The 16787-nt window shown below is 41.8% G+C and overlaps 1 protein-coding gene across 3 annotated transcripts in view; it reads right to left on the reverse strand.

The window, feature by feature from the left end:
• Positions 1 to 1483: 1483 nt before the first annotated feature.
• mtcl1 (microtubule crosslinking factor 1) overlaps positions 1484 to 16787 on the reverse strand; it is a 72686-nt gene continuing 57382 nt past the window's right edge. For 2 of the 3 annotated variants that reach the window (XM_078264350.1, XM_078264348.1), the window contains 5 exons: positions 13977 to 14252; positions 12737 to 13069; positions 12012 to 12088; positions 10010 to 11582; positions 1484 to 1747 (listed from right to left, as the gene is read on the reverse strand). In XM_078264350.1, coding sequence (XP_078120476.1) covers positions 1544 to 1747; positions 10010 to 11582; positions 12012 to 12088; positions 12737 to 13069; positions 13977 to 14252 — 2463 coding nt within the window. In that variant the 3' untranslated portion in view covers positions 1484 to 1543. Of the gene's footprint in view, positions 1748 to 9790; positions 9816 to 10009; positions 11583 to 12011; positions 12089 to 12736; positions 13070 to 13976; positions 14253 to 16787 lie in introns of all 3 variants that reach the window. The other variant, XM_078264351.1, reaches the window with a different exon arrangement.

Below are 16787 nucleotides of genomic sequence, written 5' to 3' on the forward strand. Positions count from 1 at the left end.
TATAAAACCAAAATTATTACATAAAATATCATGGACACAACTAAGGGCATGTTTAAATAAACAAGTCTAGATTTATTTTACTGGTCTTTATCTTGCGTGACAAGATGACTATCATGATTAAGGTGGCACATGTATGACCATGATGCAACAGGATTTGACTTCTGGGAGGACACAATCTACTTATTCACATTCACTATGTGTACTGTCCCCCCTGACCCACTGTAATCCTGTGGTCTGCCTGCACTGTAATCCACACACACACACACACACACACACACACACACACACACACACACACACACACTTTCTCTGGAAAGAAGACAAACTCAGTTTTACTGAAAGAGCATACAATATATTATGAGCTGTATCTAACCTTAATCATGGAAAGATAATATAAAACATGACCAACACCCACACCCACACACACACACACACACACAGAGCAGGTGGTCTTGTAAATACACATTCATGTTTATTACCATTTAGCATTTACATAAGACAATAGATCGTTAGACTTTTTTTGACATAGACTTTTCATTTAAAACATTCATATTTTTTTTCACAATCCCCTTTTCTTGTCAAAAGAAAAAGTAATTCATATCCAATAGTAACAACTGTACAAAGACAGCCTGGTACGTACAATAATTCACTTAAAAATTATTCTTATTTTTAGTCAATGCAAATCATTTGACAACAAAAACAACAGCTCAAGAGTTCCCATCACGACAATATTTTCTTTTCCCTCCACAGCGGAGCCGAGTGATCACAAACGACTAGAGCTTGTATGTACATGCACTAAAGTGCTAGTGTTCAAAAGGCATGCAAATAGTTGACTGATATTTGTACAACTGCCTTCCAAATATGCATAAGGTTATTCAGTTTGTTGTCACCCTTCTACATTTTTACAGAGCCAAACCTTCATCCCCACCTAAAAATAAATACATCAGATAGCATCAGAAATGACATCATGTGTCTCTGCTTCAGACCCGATGAAGCAGAAGTAGTTCGTTTTTTTGTTTGTTTGCTTGTGTTGTTCTTCCTCTCCTTGAAACCAAACAGAAAAGTCAGGCTTCAAAGGCTTGCAACAAAAAAACCAGAAGGTTTGCTCTTATTGAAAAAATAGTTTGAACATGAATTGATGCAGGACAACGTAAAAAAAATGGAAACAAATGAGAAAAAATGGTATAAACTTCATACAAATGCAACAGCTGACCTACAGTTTTCACCTGGAAAAGGTTCAGAATTGTGGCTAAAATGTATATATATTATAAATACATATGCGCACATGTGGGATGATGAGTAACTCAAGTGTGTGCAGGCACCTCTTTTGGAAATGTAGTTTTAAAATCTTTCTTTGATGATATTACAGTACATCCAGGTTCTTCTAAAAAAAGTTCTGGTTCCTCGATGTTCAGCTGGTGCTACTGGGTGGATCACACCCCCCTTCAGGCTCCGGCTCTCTGGAGTCTCTAGATTTGGGGGGTTCTGAGGTACTGGGTCTTTTAGGCTGAGGTGGAGGAGAGTGACGGAGGTAGAGGCGGCCTCACGCTGGCTCCTCGCCCTCCAGGATGGTCTTCCGGAGTCCCAGCGGCGGGAAGGTGAACCTCCTCTTCGAGCCCTCGCTCCACTTGGGGGAGGAGGCGGGGGAGCGGGCGGCCCAGCGCGAGGGGGGTCGGCGGTTGGCCGGGCGGGCCGGTCTCAGGAAGCAGGAATCCAGGGGTGGAGCCACCGGGGAGCGAGGCAGGTCCTGCAAATGACAAGGAGCTGTCACTGAGGGGGAAGCAAGGAAAGGACTATGGAATGTGTCAAAAAAGAAGAAGAATGTCATTTTATTAGGAACTTTTATTTCCCTATAGCCTCCTTATGATATTTCTATTGTTTGTCTGTTACCATTCTGTACACGCATAATTTTAAATTAGTGGAGTACCAGTTCATTAGGTGTACACATGTACAATCTGAACCTGCAGTAGATCCAGATGAGGATTGTGTCATATGGCCGAGAGCTCCATAACAAACGAGTCGGTGGCCCAGGAATTGAGATTTTTTTGTAAACTGTTTTTTTCAAAAAGGTCAAGAAGGAACGTGTCTAGATCACTAGACTAGACACGTTGAAGGTTTGTAGACGTCAAGGTTACAAATGTAACCATTGCTATAACAGAATTTCACTGACTACATCATAACATGTATTTAGGACCTGTTACAGTACACAATAGAAAATTCAATAAAAAACCTATAAAAAACTTTCATCTAAAAAGAACTAATTTAGCTTAATCTTTATCATCTTTTCACCTTCAAATCACCAAATCAATACTTACTGGTCATTTTTGAGGGTGCAGTTAGAGGTGTAGTTGTATTGGAGTGCATGATGCTCGGATATATTTCTAATGTTCTGTTCCCCTCGTGTACTTAAACGAGGGGAAAACTATTTGAGACAGCTTTAAGTAGATTTAGTGCTAATAGCCCATACTGTATGAACGGATGATGCACAATGCAACAACTGTGTTAAAGTTAATGAAAAACGAACCTCAGGAAGTTCAACAAAACCAACTTAAAGCTGAAGTAAAATGAACCAATAAAATCCACAGCCTCGCAGTGATGTACATGTTAACTTCTCATCTAACTCAAACTTCCCATGTGCTCAGGTAAGCAAGGGGTCGGCTAAAAAGCAGGTGTGATGTATAATATACAAACAAAACAGTAATTTAGGAATGCCAAGTTAGGGCGCCCGGATAGCTCAGTTGGTAGAGCGGGCGCCCATATATGGAGGTTTACTCCTCGACGCAGCGACCCGGGTTCGACTCTGACGTGCGGCCCTTTGCTGCACGTCATTCTCCCCTCTCTCTCCCCTTTCATTTCTTCAGCTGTCCTGTCAATAAAGGCCTAAAAATGGCCAAAAAATAAAATAAAAAAGGAATGCAGAGTTACTGCCGACACCGACATTTACCTGTGGATGGATGGATTAAAGGACCTAATGATCTCACTATATGAAATTATCTGCTCCAAAATCACAAGCAGGACACCACCACTTCAAGAAGTATGACCCGTTTTACACTTTACAACTTAACCAAGCTTGTGTAACTTGACTGATAAATCAACTGATTTCATTGACTGATGAAAACACTTGAGTAAAATAAATGATATACCCTGATAATGTTTTTAACCCTCACACAACTCTGCAGTCATGTTGAGTTGTGCAATGATGTGAACAAGTCGTAAACATAACGAACATTTCCCATCTTTGTCATCAGTGAAATAAAATCTAGTCGAATACAACACAACAAAAAACAGCCTTAAAAAATGATCATACAGCTGAAAACGTTCTATCATACAGGTGTGTAAAGCTGCTTTAGTGCTGTTAAAGGAAACTGCTGGATTGGGGTGAAGGACAAACTGTCCCGGTTCATGTCGAAACATGGATGTTCACATCCATTCATGTCACGTTGACTGAGGTGCAGAATAATGCAAACAACAGGGTTTATAAATTGAGTTTAAAACTGTGTAGTGTGTATGCATATTCCTGCTGTGGTATACACAGATTAATGGTGATGAAATCACAGAGGCTTTATGCATCTTTCCCCTGGATGAAAACAGAAAAAGTGAGAATAAGAGGGCGATAAGAAGAGAGAAAAGTGGCTGTGGGTGAGTTTATTTCCCCGTCAGAATGATGTCAGAGTGTGGTTGGGTAAACGATCACACCGAGACATCACACCACTGGCCTGATTTATAAATAGCTCATCTCCAGGCGTTAGATTTCGGCTGAAGGATAGGGGACATCGAGCCAGCAAAGCAACAATCTAGTTCTGCTAAAAATACACGGCAGTGGCAGTGAGGCTGTGGTGGTGTGAGAGTATGAACTGAAGAAAAAGTCAGATGGATGAAAAGATAGACCCACCAATGAGTGATGTGCTACACAAACTGCAGTCCTGATGAACTGGCAGGAAAACAAGTCACATTGACGGATGGGCGGCGTCTCCATCAATAAATAATTTGTTTTTGAATACAACTGATGGATTGTGTACAGACACCGGAAATACAGACAAGTCGTTGTTTAATGGGAGGCTTGTGGGTTACTACAGTTTCCTATGTGATGCTAATACATCAGATGACACGACGCCACAGATCATGCACCAGTAATGTGAACAGGAAGTCAGTGCACAGGAATGGCTGCTGAAGATAGCAATGTGAACAGCTTAACATCAACTCTGACTTCCCAGTCGATGCTTCGACCTTAAAAGTGAAATCCACCGTAAAAAACCTTTGACACTGTTAAAACAGATAATGTGATTGCATCCGACTGTAAGCAAGTCGACTCTCAAATCTCAAGGCCTCTTCCAGCACTTGAACTCATCATCAAGGAGAGTTATTAAAACAGGACAGATTGTCAGTGTTTGTTTTTCAATTCCTGTCCAGAAAACTCTTTGATTCAGCCACGTACCACATCTGAATGCAAAAAGTAGCATTTTATTCCTGCTAATTAGGTTTTTCCAAGGTATTTTGCCTATGTAGGAAATCCCTAACTGAATTGCAAGTAGGCGAGGAAGGTTGAGAAACCAGAAAACTAACTACAGCACTCATCATAAAAATGCAACGACAGGCTGATAACATTTTGTAACAGTGGAAGTGTATCTGATGGTGGATTTTCCCTTTAAGCATGCAAAATGGACCAGAGTAAGCGGTTAATATTCACCAGGCATCAAACACAAGAGTATAGAAAGTGATGAGTGTTAGCAGCGGCCTTCTTCAGTATTTTTGGAGGACTTGTTAGTGTGAGAGGAAATGGCTAAGGGGAACTGTAAGAGGAAAGAAAACACTGTATGGACAAAAGGGTGAAAACATCACAGTCCGGCCAGTCGCACACATGGTGACAAAAAGAGGAGGACCTGGTAGAAACACAATGTTAGATATTATATTGTTGGGGCTTCACAAGGCCCCCCAAAAAACAACCTGTACTGAGGAATGTGTGAAAGGTCCAAAAGAGTTGTCTTTTTTGTGTCATGTATACTGTTCACGTTTTATGATCAGTAGTCAAGACACAATCTGATGGACTGAGTTTGCTTTAAAGGACCATACTGGCTGTATTGCAGGATCTATCCCATTCATGTCAAATCATATATATTTTACATTACCGCCAATCTTCATTTAATTTCTTCTGTCTACAGTAATCTATTGTAGAGAGCAGGAATTGTACTGAAACATCATTGTGATTTTAAGTGCTTATAGCTAAATCCCACATCAGAGTTTTGATCACGAGAAACTCACATTATTGTTGTCAGAATATTGATGCTCGCTTATTGTTTGTCTTTCAGGTTTGTCTCTAACAACTAGCCTTAATTAGCCAAAATTAGCGGTCTACGTTAGCTCGTCATAAACATTTACACGTCAGCTCAGGTAACACCAGCTGGCTAATGTCAACGTTAGCTGTGTTTTTTTTATCAGCTACCAGCTTACCCACAGTAATTTAGTTGCCCTGAGTATTAGTTTACCTAACCTAAGCTAGCAAGTGAGCAGTCTTAAGCCAGGGTTTGAAAATAACTAATTTTAACGTTACCTAACATTTGTCCAAATATTCTTTTTTTTTTTTTTTAAATTGTGTGTGACTTTCGGGTTCTGGGATAGGTTAACAGCTCACTAGAACATGTTTAAAGTAATCATCTTGAAGATTTTCATTTAAATAAATGTCTGTTAAGTCACTATCTATCGGTGAGGTGAGGTAACCCATGGCCCACTGATGAAAGCCCTTGGATTTGCAGTAGTACGAACAGGGTGTCTTTGACGACATTCCTGAGGAAAAATCACAAGCAGCGATCTCTGGAAAGTCAGATACAAAAACACACCGAAGCAATTACCGCTTAATGCCATGGGTGCCGTGATAAAGACGAAAGAAAATGGAGATCTTCGAGATTGTACTTAAATTGACAGGCGATAGCTGTGTTTGAAATATAGTTGACTATACTATCACTATAGTGAAATTATCCTAAAATGCAGCTTGAAAAAAATGCTATCGCCAAAAAAGCTAACCAGGATTTAGCTTACACCATGCATTGTGAAAAAAAAAAAAAAAAAAGTGTCACAAAATTGATGTAGCTTATTATTGTCTCCCTGGTTTGTCTCTTAGAACTAGCCTTGGCTAATGTCAGAAGCCTACGTTGGATAGTAGACAGCTCGGTTTACGCATGCTGGCTAATTTCAAGTTTTTTTAACTCTAGAATTTCCTGTATAGTGAGCAGTGAAAAGTGAATGAGTTCATGCTTTCAGATACAGCTGATATCCTTTACTACCTGTCATAACATAGTTTATGAAGCTGTACTGCCAACAACAAGAAGATTAGTTGTTGCTCTCAGATGCGATGGAGCTCACCAACACAAATCCAGCTTAATGAATTCGCTGTAATTGATAACCAATCTCGTGCTAGTCTCCTAAAGTTGATTTTCATACCGTACTGGTGGAAAATTGTATTTAAATCTAATAATCTCAAAATGTACGGTATGACATTGGAAAACAGTTTATGTGATATATGTGGTTAATGGCCTAAAACATGCAAAAAAAACACCATTATGGTCCTTTAAAAAAAACTGATGATCTACAACGGAGCGTGCATGCATTAACACGAAGAAACAGATGCATAGCTGTCGCACAACTTTTGACACCACTCCGATGGCTTCACACACTGTCACTCTGCCGTCCTGTGAAGCATGCATTAATGAAGAGGGTAAGGAGGGGGAGGAGGAGGGGTGGGGTCTTCAGGGCGTGAGGTGAGAGGTCCGTGTGGCTGGTGAACCCACCGCCAAAGGTTCGTAGAAGAAGAGGAGGAGGAAGAGGAACTTACATCACGGAGACAAGCTGAGTTAAAGTCCCCAAGGAGTTGTTAGTATGACAGTTTGGTTCTGGATCAGAGCACAGCGGACAGGCAGGAGGAGGGAGAGATAAAGCCCAGAGGGGAGGAGAGAGGGGGGGAGGAGGGAAGATAGAGTGGGAAATGTTAATAGGTATATTCGGGCAAAGAAGAATTTTGATAATTCTGGCATATCAAAGAGAGGTTTACCAGAAGAAATAAGGTGGCTGTGCAGTCCACACAGAAAGCAGTAAACACACACCCATTCACTTTAGACCTGGAAAAAAACACAACTGGGACGGTGACCTTGATGTAGATACACACAGGCCAGTCGGATGTCGGTGTTGGAGATAACCAAACATTCAATATGAACGGCTACAAATAAACCACACTAGGGTTGGGTGATATGTCAATTTACACCACAATAAAGGTTTTGTCTACCTGGAGAGATTTTTCAACACTTTTTCTACTGACGAAGCTAACTCTTTAATACTTAGGTTATATCAGGTCACTGCAGGCACTGTTGCAGATCAATGAGCAGGACTGCTCCTGTGCAATGTAATGAAGTACCTTGATTTGACAGGTATTTCATTCACTGTACTGCTGAAACATTGATCAACAGAAAATTAACAACAATTTTGATAATCATTTGTCATTTATTTAAACAAATATGCCAAACTTTGCTGCTTTCAGGCTCTCAAATGTGAGAATTTGCTGTTTTTCTCAGTTTTGTACTGTATCACAGTATATTGTGTTACCATTGGTCAAACACAGCGAACAACGTGAAGACTCGTGGGTCGTTATTTTTTTGGACGATTAATTGAATGATCCAAAAACAATCGCTGCAGCTGTAATTCAGTGGGTTAGCTAAAAGCAAAAATTAAAGTCTGGTTGTTTAGGCCCTGTCCACACGTTCACGGTTAGTTTTTTCCTCCTTTGTTTAAAAAAACTCCCATCCACACAAGCTCTGTTTAAAAAAATCTCCAATGTCCAAATGAAAATGCAACACAATTGAAGCACTGAGCATGCCAAACCAACAGGAGGCTATATAACCTTAACCTCACAACCTTGAAGCCAGATTGGCTTGAAAAAAGCTATAACTAGAAGGCTACCTGGCTGCAATTGCGCATCAATTGCTTTGTAGCAAATTCAGATGCCTCTGTTTCTCAATATAGTGGAAGAGTAACTGTATATTTATGCGTGAATTTTTTTAAAGTCCTGTTAGCGGTCAGACCTATCTCCACAGGCTGCGGAGGAAGGTCTGGCTAGCCCGCACAGCATTCTGGGATAGGAGAAAAATGTGCTGTGGTCATTTCTTTAAACCAATCACAATCATCTTGGGCGGTGCTAGGCGCCGGATGGAGCAACGGTGCTTCTGCAAAATAGCCTCGGGAAAGAACTTGTTTTGGTGGAACATGTACGTTCAAAGGATGTTTTAGTCGGGATTTACCCTGCAGAGATCTGAGGAGCAGTTAACCATAGTCCTCATAAAATGGACCGGAGTTTAAAATGCCAACGCAGAGAAAGCAGAAGGTGACGGACATCCGGCCGAAAATGAGGGACATCTGGCGGAACGTCCGGCAGCACCGGAACAATCCCGTAAATGAAACGTTGTCGATATGGACTACCTTATTTGTGACGTCTCACAAAGGGCATAACGGTGCACACTCTGATGTTAAAAGCCAAAACCAATGAAACACTGAAAACAAAGTTTCTGAAAATCTTCACCGTGGAAGGAGTTTTCTAAAAGATCTGTTTTCAGTGACCTAAAACGCAGTTTGCGTATGGACGAAAGGCCAAAACGCATAGAAAAAGCTACGTTAAAAAAAATACCCGTGTACGTGTGGACAAAAGCTAAATCTAATAATGATTTCTTGATTAAATTTTGCTATATCACAAAACATATCTAGTAGAAATTTAAATTGGTTTGAACAAGAACCTAATTTTCCTCTACAGCTAAAATGATTAGTCAATTAATTGATTAGTCGATAGACAGAAAATTGGTGAATAACAATTTTGATAACTGATCAATTGTTCAAGTAATTTAATGAGGAAAATGACTTCTCTGTGTTTATTTATCCATTACAAGCACACAAAAAACAGCAATATATGATCCATATTGATGTCTATACATATTGCGGGCTTAAGAACAAGCGCAATTATTCTGCTTTGTTAGAGCTGTGACCGTCAACCACAGAAGGCATCTCTTAGTGAAGGAAACCACACACTTCACTATCATCCATAAAATCACATATTATACTCAAATTTTACTCTGCCTGTTCTGCAGATCAGTGAGCAGCAGCTGGTGAATCCTTTATGTTAGTGGACATATTAATCACCATATGTGGGATTATGCTGATCCCACTGTTCATGTTATGGTTTCACATATACAATACGTCTTTTGGTACATTGTTTTAATGTTCATCTTAAAACCTTTCAGAAGTTCTAATCTGTAGAGGCGTGCCAGTACATACAGCAAACTGAATGCATTTTTCTTTCTGTTTCATCATTTAAACATGACCAGAAAGATGGTTTTCTGTCTGTCTTTTATTTTTTCCCACAGGTCAGCTGAATGGGTGGTGAAGAGGGCCCGACCGACGTGTCACTGATTTCATCACTTTTCCTGGTTTAATTTGGTTAAGGGGAAAACAAATTGCTTTGAAAAGTGGAACCAATTAAAATTCTGGTTGAACATTTAATTGGAGAGTTGCTGATAATGATTAATTATGTAACTTTGTAAATGTGATCTCACTCAGATCATTACAGTGAGATCATTAAGTTTTACTTCTCCAGTCATCAGACACATAAATCAGGTTTCGGTCGGGCCTCAGTGAAAGTTAAAGCACAGAAACTAAAACTACAAGAAAGCCATTACAGTGAAGAAGAAAGTACAGAAGAAGAAGAAACCATGAAGGAAAGTTCAGTATTTTTGAAGAGGGTCGAATATTTTGACATTACCATTGCATCAGTCAGTGCTTTCGATCTGAGAAGAAAGCAACATTTTAGTGATATTATAACGTAGTTGATAAGCTTTTTCTCTAACCACAGATGCCTTAAAGTTTATCTTCATAATAAGGAAAATCCAAGGCAAAGTCATAAATATTTTTGCATCATAAAACATGGGCCCCAGAGCAAATGAATGATGAAGCGATGAATCCAGTGCGTCTGTATATTTACCTCCATACATCCAGACTGTCCTCTGTCTGAGTCGGCCTGCCTGCTGCTGTCTCTGCTGTGGCTGCTCTGTCCTCCAGCCTGCAGCCTCCTCTCCTCTCTAAAGCTCTGCTCCTGCAGCTTCTTATTAAGGATGCGGGCTGTGTTTTCAGCCAGCGTGTAGCCCGGCGGGGCCGACAGGTCCTGCCGTATGCTCACCACCTCTGGGTTTCTGTCCCCCTGCGTCTCCACTATCAGCTGCACGGGGCTGGGTGAGCGCCCGCGAGCAATCCGCAAGCACTCAGTCCTGGGGTCTGTGGCGAGAGCCCCGTGAGCAGGGCTGGGCTCGGTGGTGGAGGGAGGGGTGGGGCGAGAGCGACTGGGGGACTTGTTGAACTTCTGCATGGAGTCATAGGCCACGGGGGTGTGGTCGATGATGTTGAAGAGGCTGGAGAGGCCGTCGTTGATGGTGGTATGGACGGGGCTGTCGCGAGTGGTGGTGGAGCGGGCCCACGCTGACTCGCTGTTGCCCTTCTGCGGTGTGGTGGGGGTGGGAGCGCGGTTCGTGTTGGGTAGCTCAGCCTTGTTGGATGTGGACAGTTTGCGCTGAAGCTTGGGTGAGCCGTACTTTGGCGAGCAGCAGGGTCGCTCAAACTTACTCTGGACGACAGGAGAGTACTGAACCTTCCTCAGGCTGCGTGACGGGGAAGAAATAGGTGTGCCGCTGCCTTTCGGGGTGAGGCAGCGGTGGGGGCTGCTGGTCAGGTTCCTCAACAGGTCCGTTTGTAGACCCACACTGATGGTCTGGGTGGTCTGAGTGCCTCGCGTCGTGAATCCGTTGGTCTGGCAGGCGGTGTCTCGGATGATGGGCCCTGGCGGAGAACGGATGGCGTTCCTCACAGAGATGGCCACCTCCTTCATGTCGTCACTCATGTTTCTGGAGAGCTGAAGCTCCAGAGAGGAAGTGTAGCCCACAGTGGGGCAGATAGGAGACTGGCTAGGAGAAGTCCTCAACCCCGCACCCTCCAGGAGCCCACATGCCCACCTCCCACTGCTGAACACCTCATCTGACCCGCTGGCTCCCACCCCAGCCTCTCCTCCGCCCCTGGCTTTGGTCCCTTTGGCGTACAGGAAGTCCGGGTCTTGGGAAGTAGGGCACTCAGCTGCCCCAGATCTGGTGGGGCTGTGGAGCATGTGATGACCATAGTGCTCCACTCCCACCCCTGCCTCCCCTGCTCCGTTGCCCCTCAGTGGGGACTTGTGGCAGTGCTCAGGGCTGCTCAGGGTGCTGGTGGTCAGGGTGGCGCTGGTGGTGAGGAACCAGGACGCTGGCTGAAATGGTTCAAGAACGAGCTCCCCTCCCCGGGCCTCGGGGGGTTTGTCTGTCCACACGTTCCGGGCAGGATCCGGCCCAGAGGCGGATGATGGGAAGTCCCAGCCCTTATTATTGAACTCCTCAATATACTTGAGGTCGTCTGGGGACAAAGGCGGGGTGACGTCGTCTTGGCCCAGATCACCATGGCGAGTCTTGTCAGGGAGGAACGGCGAGCTGTCCATTAACCGCTGGAAGTCGCTCATGGAGCACACAGACTTAGCTCTGGACAGGACACACAAACACACAGTTCATTAACATTAACTTCAGCTGGGACAATGAAACATCAGAAAACAAATCCTAAATATGCGTGTATTTTTTTTAAAAGCAACTTAATGCTTTTCAATGTCTGAATTATTTAACAGCACAGTGAGCTCGATCACCTTCTCGCCTTAACAGAAACTTTCACAGAAAAATCACCAGGGGGAAACTCACTGTCACTTCAAGTAACAGTTAATAGAAGCAATGGCAAGGGATCGATGTGTATGTATGAGCAACACAAATGCTGCAGGAGGCTGAATAATCTGTCAGTCAGTCAGACCAGTTCTTGGTGATGCATTTACTGTTGACATCTATTAAAACGCAGCAGCTGTTACAGAACAGTTGAAACACTCTTTGAGCTCAGTTTGACTTGAAGCTTTTTCATGAGGTTACCTGAACAGACTTCCACCACCCATCTCGTCCTCTGGGGTCGCAGGATCAAGTTCTCTTTCCGAAATCTCATTCAGGGCCTGAAACACAACAGATACAATAGTTAAATCATGTGGAAAAGGGTTCAGTGTAAGATGATTAATAGGCAATAAAAAAACTGTTGTTTATTCTAAAATGAGTGAATATATCTGTCATATGAAAACGGGGGTACCTTCTATAAAACAAAATTAAAACAAAGTATGATAGTGTTCTGCTGCCATTTGAACACCACTATCAGTTTATTGAGTGGTTTGACCTCAGGCTTCAACTAATGAAATTGTCTCCACTAATTCATTAATCATTATGTATGTATGTATGTATGTGTGTGTGTGTGTGTGTGTGTGTATGTATGTATGTATCTATATTACTATTTTCTGTTTGACCTGAATTTCTGTTTTCTTTTACATGTTCAAAATAAGTGTCAATCAATCAATCAAAAAGTCTATAAAATGTCACAAAACAGTGAAAAATGCCCATTATGTCCGTTACATAATGGCTCAAGAGCAATATATAACTTATGAAAGCTCAAAGTGATGTATTCAAATTGCTGCAGCTACTCTTATTTCCATCACACCCACATTTTCGTGCTGCTGTTCAAAGCTCTGCCTCCCTGGTGAAAACTGGTTTTATGTGATTTAAAGCACTACATTAAAGGTGAGTTGTCTTGATGTGGCTGATGTATGTGTTACCTCCTTCATGCAGGGGAACCTCTTCTCCCCCTCCAGTCTGGAGGGTGGAGGGACCTCCAGGCCGCTGAGGGGGTCCAGGGACAGTGCGTCCAGGAACAGGTTCTCCGTTGGGCCTTTCAGCCTCAGCGCAGCCCCATGCTCCTCCAGCATGGCCTCAGAGTCAGAGTGGGAGCGCATGGGGGGGGCAGGGATGGGGGTGGACGTACGGGGGGAGCGTGGCGACCGGGGGGCGTTGCAGGGACTGTCCTGAGGAGAGAAAACACCTCTGTGGTCCGAGCCACCATCTTTGATGTCGATGCCCTCACCCCGCCGGGTGTTCAGCTCTCTCTGCATCTGCACCAAGAATACAAACAGATATGAGGGGAGCAGTCAGAGAATTTACTTTACAGTTTAAGTTTACATGTCTATTTTTTATTATTTAAATTGTTTACACTTAAAGACATCAATAAATCTAAAATGTTTTTTGTTTGTTTGTTAATGGGTTTAAATATTACAGGCTGACTGATACTGCATTTATGTAGCCAATACTGATAGATATTTAAGAATTAATAAAAATTCTGGTAACATTGCTTATGCATCGCTGAATAATGCATCTCTGCTTCCTACTCTGTGTCTCTACATTTAGCGGGTGCATCAGCAGTTGTTTTTTGATGTTTTCAGAGTTTGTTATTTTTCCACTCCCTGTATATGTTAATACTCTCACACTTATATCATATTAACCAGCTATTGTTTCTATCTCCTGCCCTGAACATCACACACAAGCGAGGTGAGACACTGCAGTTGGTCTAATTAAATCTCACAAAGGACATCAATTATTCAGTTATCCTGAGTATTTATTGTATCTAGCCTTGACTATTCTAAAGTACCAAACAATAGAGAAGATATTCGCCTTGGGTAATTTGCCTCTCTCTCTTTTTTCTAGTTTGAGCAGTTTAGCTTAAAGTGGATTCAAGGCTGCAACTAGACAAGATTGTGTAATACGATCGGAGACTCTAGAACAGCTACTAAATTGACCCTGTGGTGATTGTTTTGTCAAAAACTGTTGATTCATTTTCTACTGACTGACTAATCAAATATCTATGAGCCTGACTTGACTTTAACCCTCTCTTTCTTATTCTTTTTTCTTTGCATCTCTTGCTCTACCTCTTATATGTTCAACCCTGTCCTTCCATCTCTTCTTTTTTCTACTAAAACTCTCTTCACTTTTCTCTGTCTCTTCCCAACTCCTCCTGTCTCTCACCCTCTCCATCTTGCGGTGGAGCTCCCTCATGCTGCCGTCCCACTCCTGCCGCTCTTGGTCGAAGCGCTCCAGCAGGTCACCCCTCTCGCGGCTCCACCTCTTCTCTCCGTGCTGCAGCTTCCAGCGCAGGTCCAGGGAGGTGCTGTGGCTGTCGGCCAGCAGACGCCTGTGCTCCTCACGTTCCAGTTTTATGGCCCACTCGGGGTCTTCGGCAGGTTCCTCTTCATCACCTATCTGAGCTTCACCTCGCACCTCGCCTTGAGCCTTCTCCTCCAACTGGTCAAAGAGCAAAGATACAGGGATGTTGGGTTGATTAGTTATTATCAAGTCTTTATTATGTTGTACAGTATATATATACAAAGAAATGATGAAGACAAAGAAAAGGCAGTGTTATTAGGCAGCACCACAATAATTAACATGGTTCCACTTAATGAGTTCATTCACCCAAATTACAATCCAGTTTTTATTAGAACTACTATTGATTGAAGAAATAGTCCCTATGAAAACTGTTTGCAGTAAGGTTTGTTGATTATACACAGTAACTAGGATACTAGGATTCTGTTTTCTGGTGCTGCTGTCCAATCTTTCATTGCAAAATTACTTTGTTGATGTGGAGGTATAATTGTCTAGACCTCGGCAAATAAAACCAACATAACGCAGGAGGTAAGCGTTAAAATATGTTTTTTGGATGAACCTCTGCTGTTGTTTGAAAAAACGATAAAAAAATAGCCTCTGCCAAACTTGTTTTTGCCCTGTTTTTGTTTTGCGCTCCCGAGGGATCAATATGTTTTTTAAAGCAGTGAGATGAATCATTTCTCAAAGTTTTGTAAAAATCAGTAGTGTCTGAGATATTGTACACATGACATGACATACGAACAAACAATCTTTCGCTCTTTACTTTTTGATACTCTATTTTATGGTCACCGAGTTTAATAAAATAAAAAATGATTAAAAATCACTGAAAACTGGAAAAGTACAGTACTCATACAGATACTAAATAATAAATGAGTGTCAAAGCAGATTAAAGAAATGACAAAAATGTTATATCTTATTATTCTGTGTAGCCTCCTCATGATACCAAATTAAACACAATTTATGAACAAGCTAATGAGTAAATGGCTCACTAGGACTGTTTATTTAGACAAACAGCTGAAATAAGACCAACTGAGACTAGTCCAGCGGGGGTTTAAAAGATTTAACCTGCTTCAATTTTTGCTGAAACGCTTCAATTTTTGCTGCAAGGCGCTGCGCTGGCCAATCAAATACATGCAAGCACACATTCCTGGTAGATCACCTTGTAATCAGAACGGCATTTCTCTACTGTTTAATTAGCAATTGTTGTGACAAAAGATAAAATAATTGCCGCTGTGATAGATTTCCAGAGTTGTAAAATCCTGTCTTCAAATATTAAACCATAATGTGCACAATTTCTCCTATTCAAAAAGAAAAACACAATGAGATTAGGAAAAGGTATCATGAAGTAGATGTTGTAGCCGACAGAGACACACAGTTGAAACTTGAGCGCGGGCTGCCCTCCCAAATTTATATTTTAAACCACTCACTAGTGGAAGGACATGAACCGAAAATTCAGATGCACTGCAGAAATCTTCAAAGCTGCAGAGCGACAGAGAGAACTCTGGAAGAACAGAGCGTTGTAATCTTCAGACGGGCTTTGACCCCTCAACATAATGGTACAAACCAGAGTCTGCAGTATTGGAGCTGTGTGAAGAGCAAGTCAAGGCTGCCTTGAAACATCAGCTTACATAACTCCCATTCACAAATGTTTGTCTTGTATACTTTTATATAGTGCTTGAAAACTGTCTGATTACATACTGGAGAGGATGACATGTACAGTAATAGCTACTGACTGAATGCTAAGAGCCAAGATATTAGACAATATATATAGACAGTTATTTAGGAGGCTTGATGCAGTGCCAGTGACCAAACCAGAGTATGAAACATGAGCCAGCCTGATATTAATATCTCAAAAAATAATCTTATAAATCTTATACATATAAATACACAGGTGAGGGTATGTCATTTTAATTTCTGCTCTGCTGGGCTATGTAATAATCATGATTAAAAACCAGCAGTTTAAGGGCATATTTCTTAAGTCTTAAATAGGACAAAGCACAGTGGAGCAAGAAAAGAACTTAAAATGATGTTATCAGAAGAAAACTTAAGTAAATTCGTTCCTGTTGAGGCCCTCATCGACCTCTGCTCTGAGAAAGGATATGAACTAAGTTAAAGCTGTTCAGATTAAGAGCATGAGAGTTAAAAAGATAATCTCACTCCTATAAATCAAACTGCGTAATTGGTTACCAAAGCTGCAGTTTACTTTTTAACAGATATAGCTGGGAAAAGACACTGCTCTGCCACTGTGGGTTTCAGATTTGATCTTCCAATACTGTCTCCCAGAAACAACATATTCAATATCCTCAAATTGACTGCAAGTTGTTTTTTCCACATTGTTGGCCACCTGTCCTGATCGTGCTCTGCCTCTCAAAGGGAAAGAAAATCTCAAGTTGAAATCAGACACAGTGGACATTGAGGCTCCTGTACCACAAAACATTGTGGATTCAATATCCCTCTGTGCCACACTGTTGTACCTTTCCTACAAATGCAGTTGCCCTTACTGCAAACAGAGTACTGATCTTTTTGTCTACCATGAAATTCAAACACAACCCAAATAGCATGTGCTCGGTAGAGGTAGAGGGGTGTCAGGATACTAATCGTTTAACAACAGATATGTCTATAGCAGTGGTGGAAGTACTCTATTTTTACTTATGTAAAAGTAGCAATACAACAAGT

This window comes from Sander vitreus, chromosome 12 (genome assembly GCF_031162955.1).
Source record: "Sander vitreus isolate 19-12246 chromosome 12, sanVit1, whole genome shotgun sequence".
Classification (NCBI taxonomy): domain Eukaryota; kingdom Metazoa; phylum Chordata; class Actinopteri; order Perciformes; family Percidae; genus Sander; species Sander vitreus.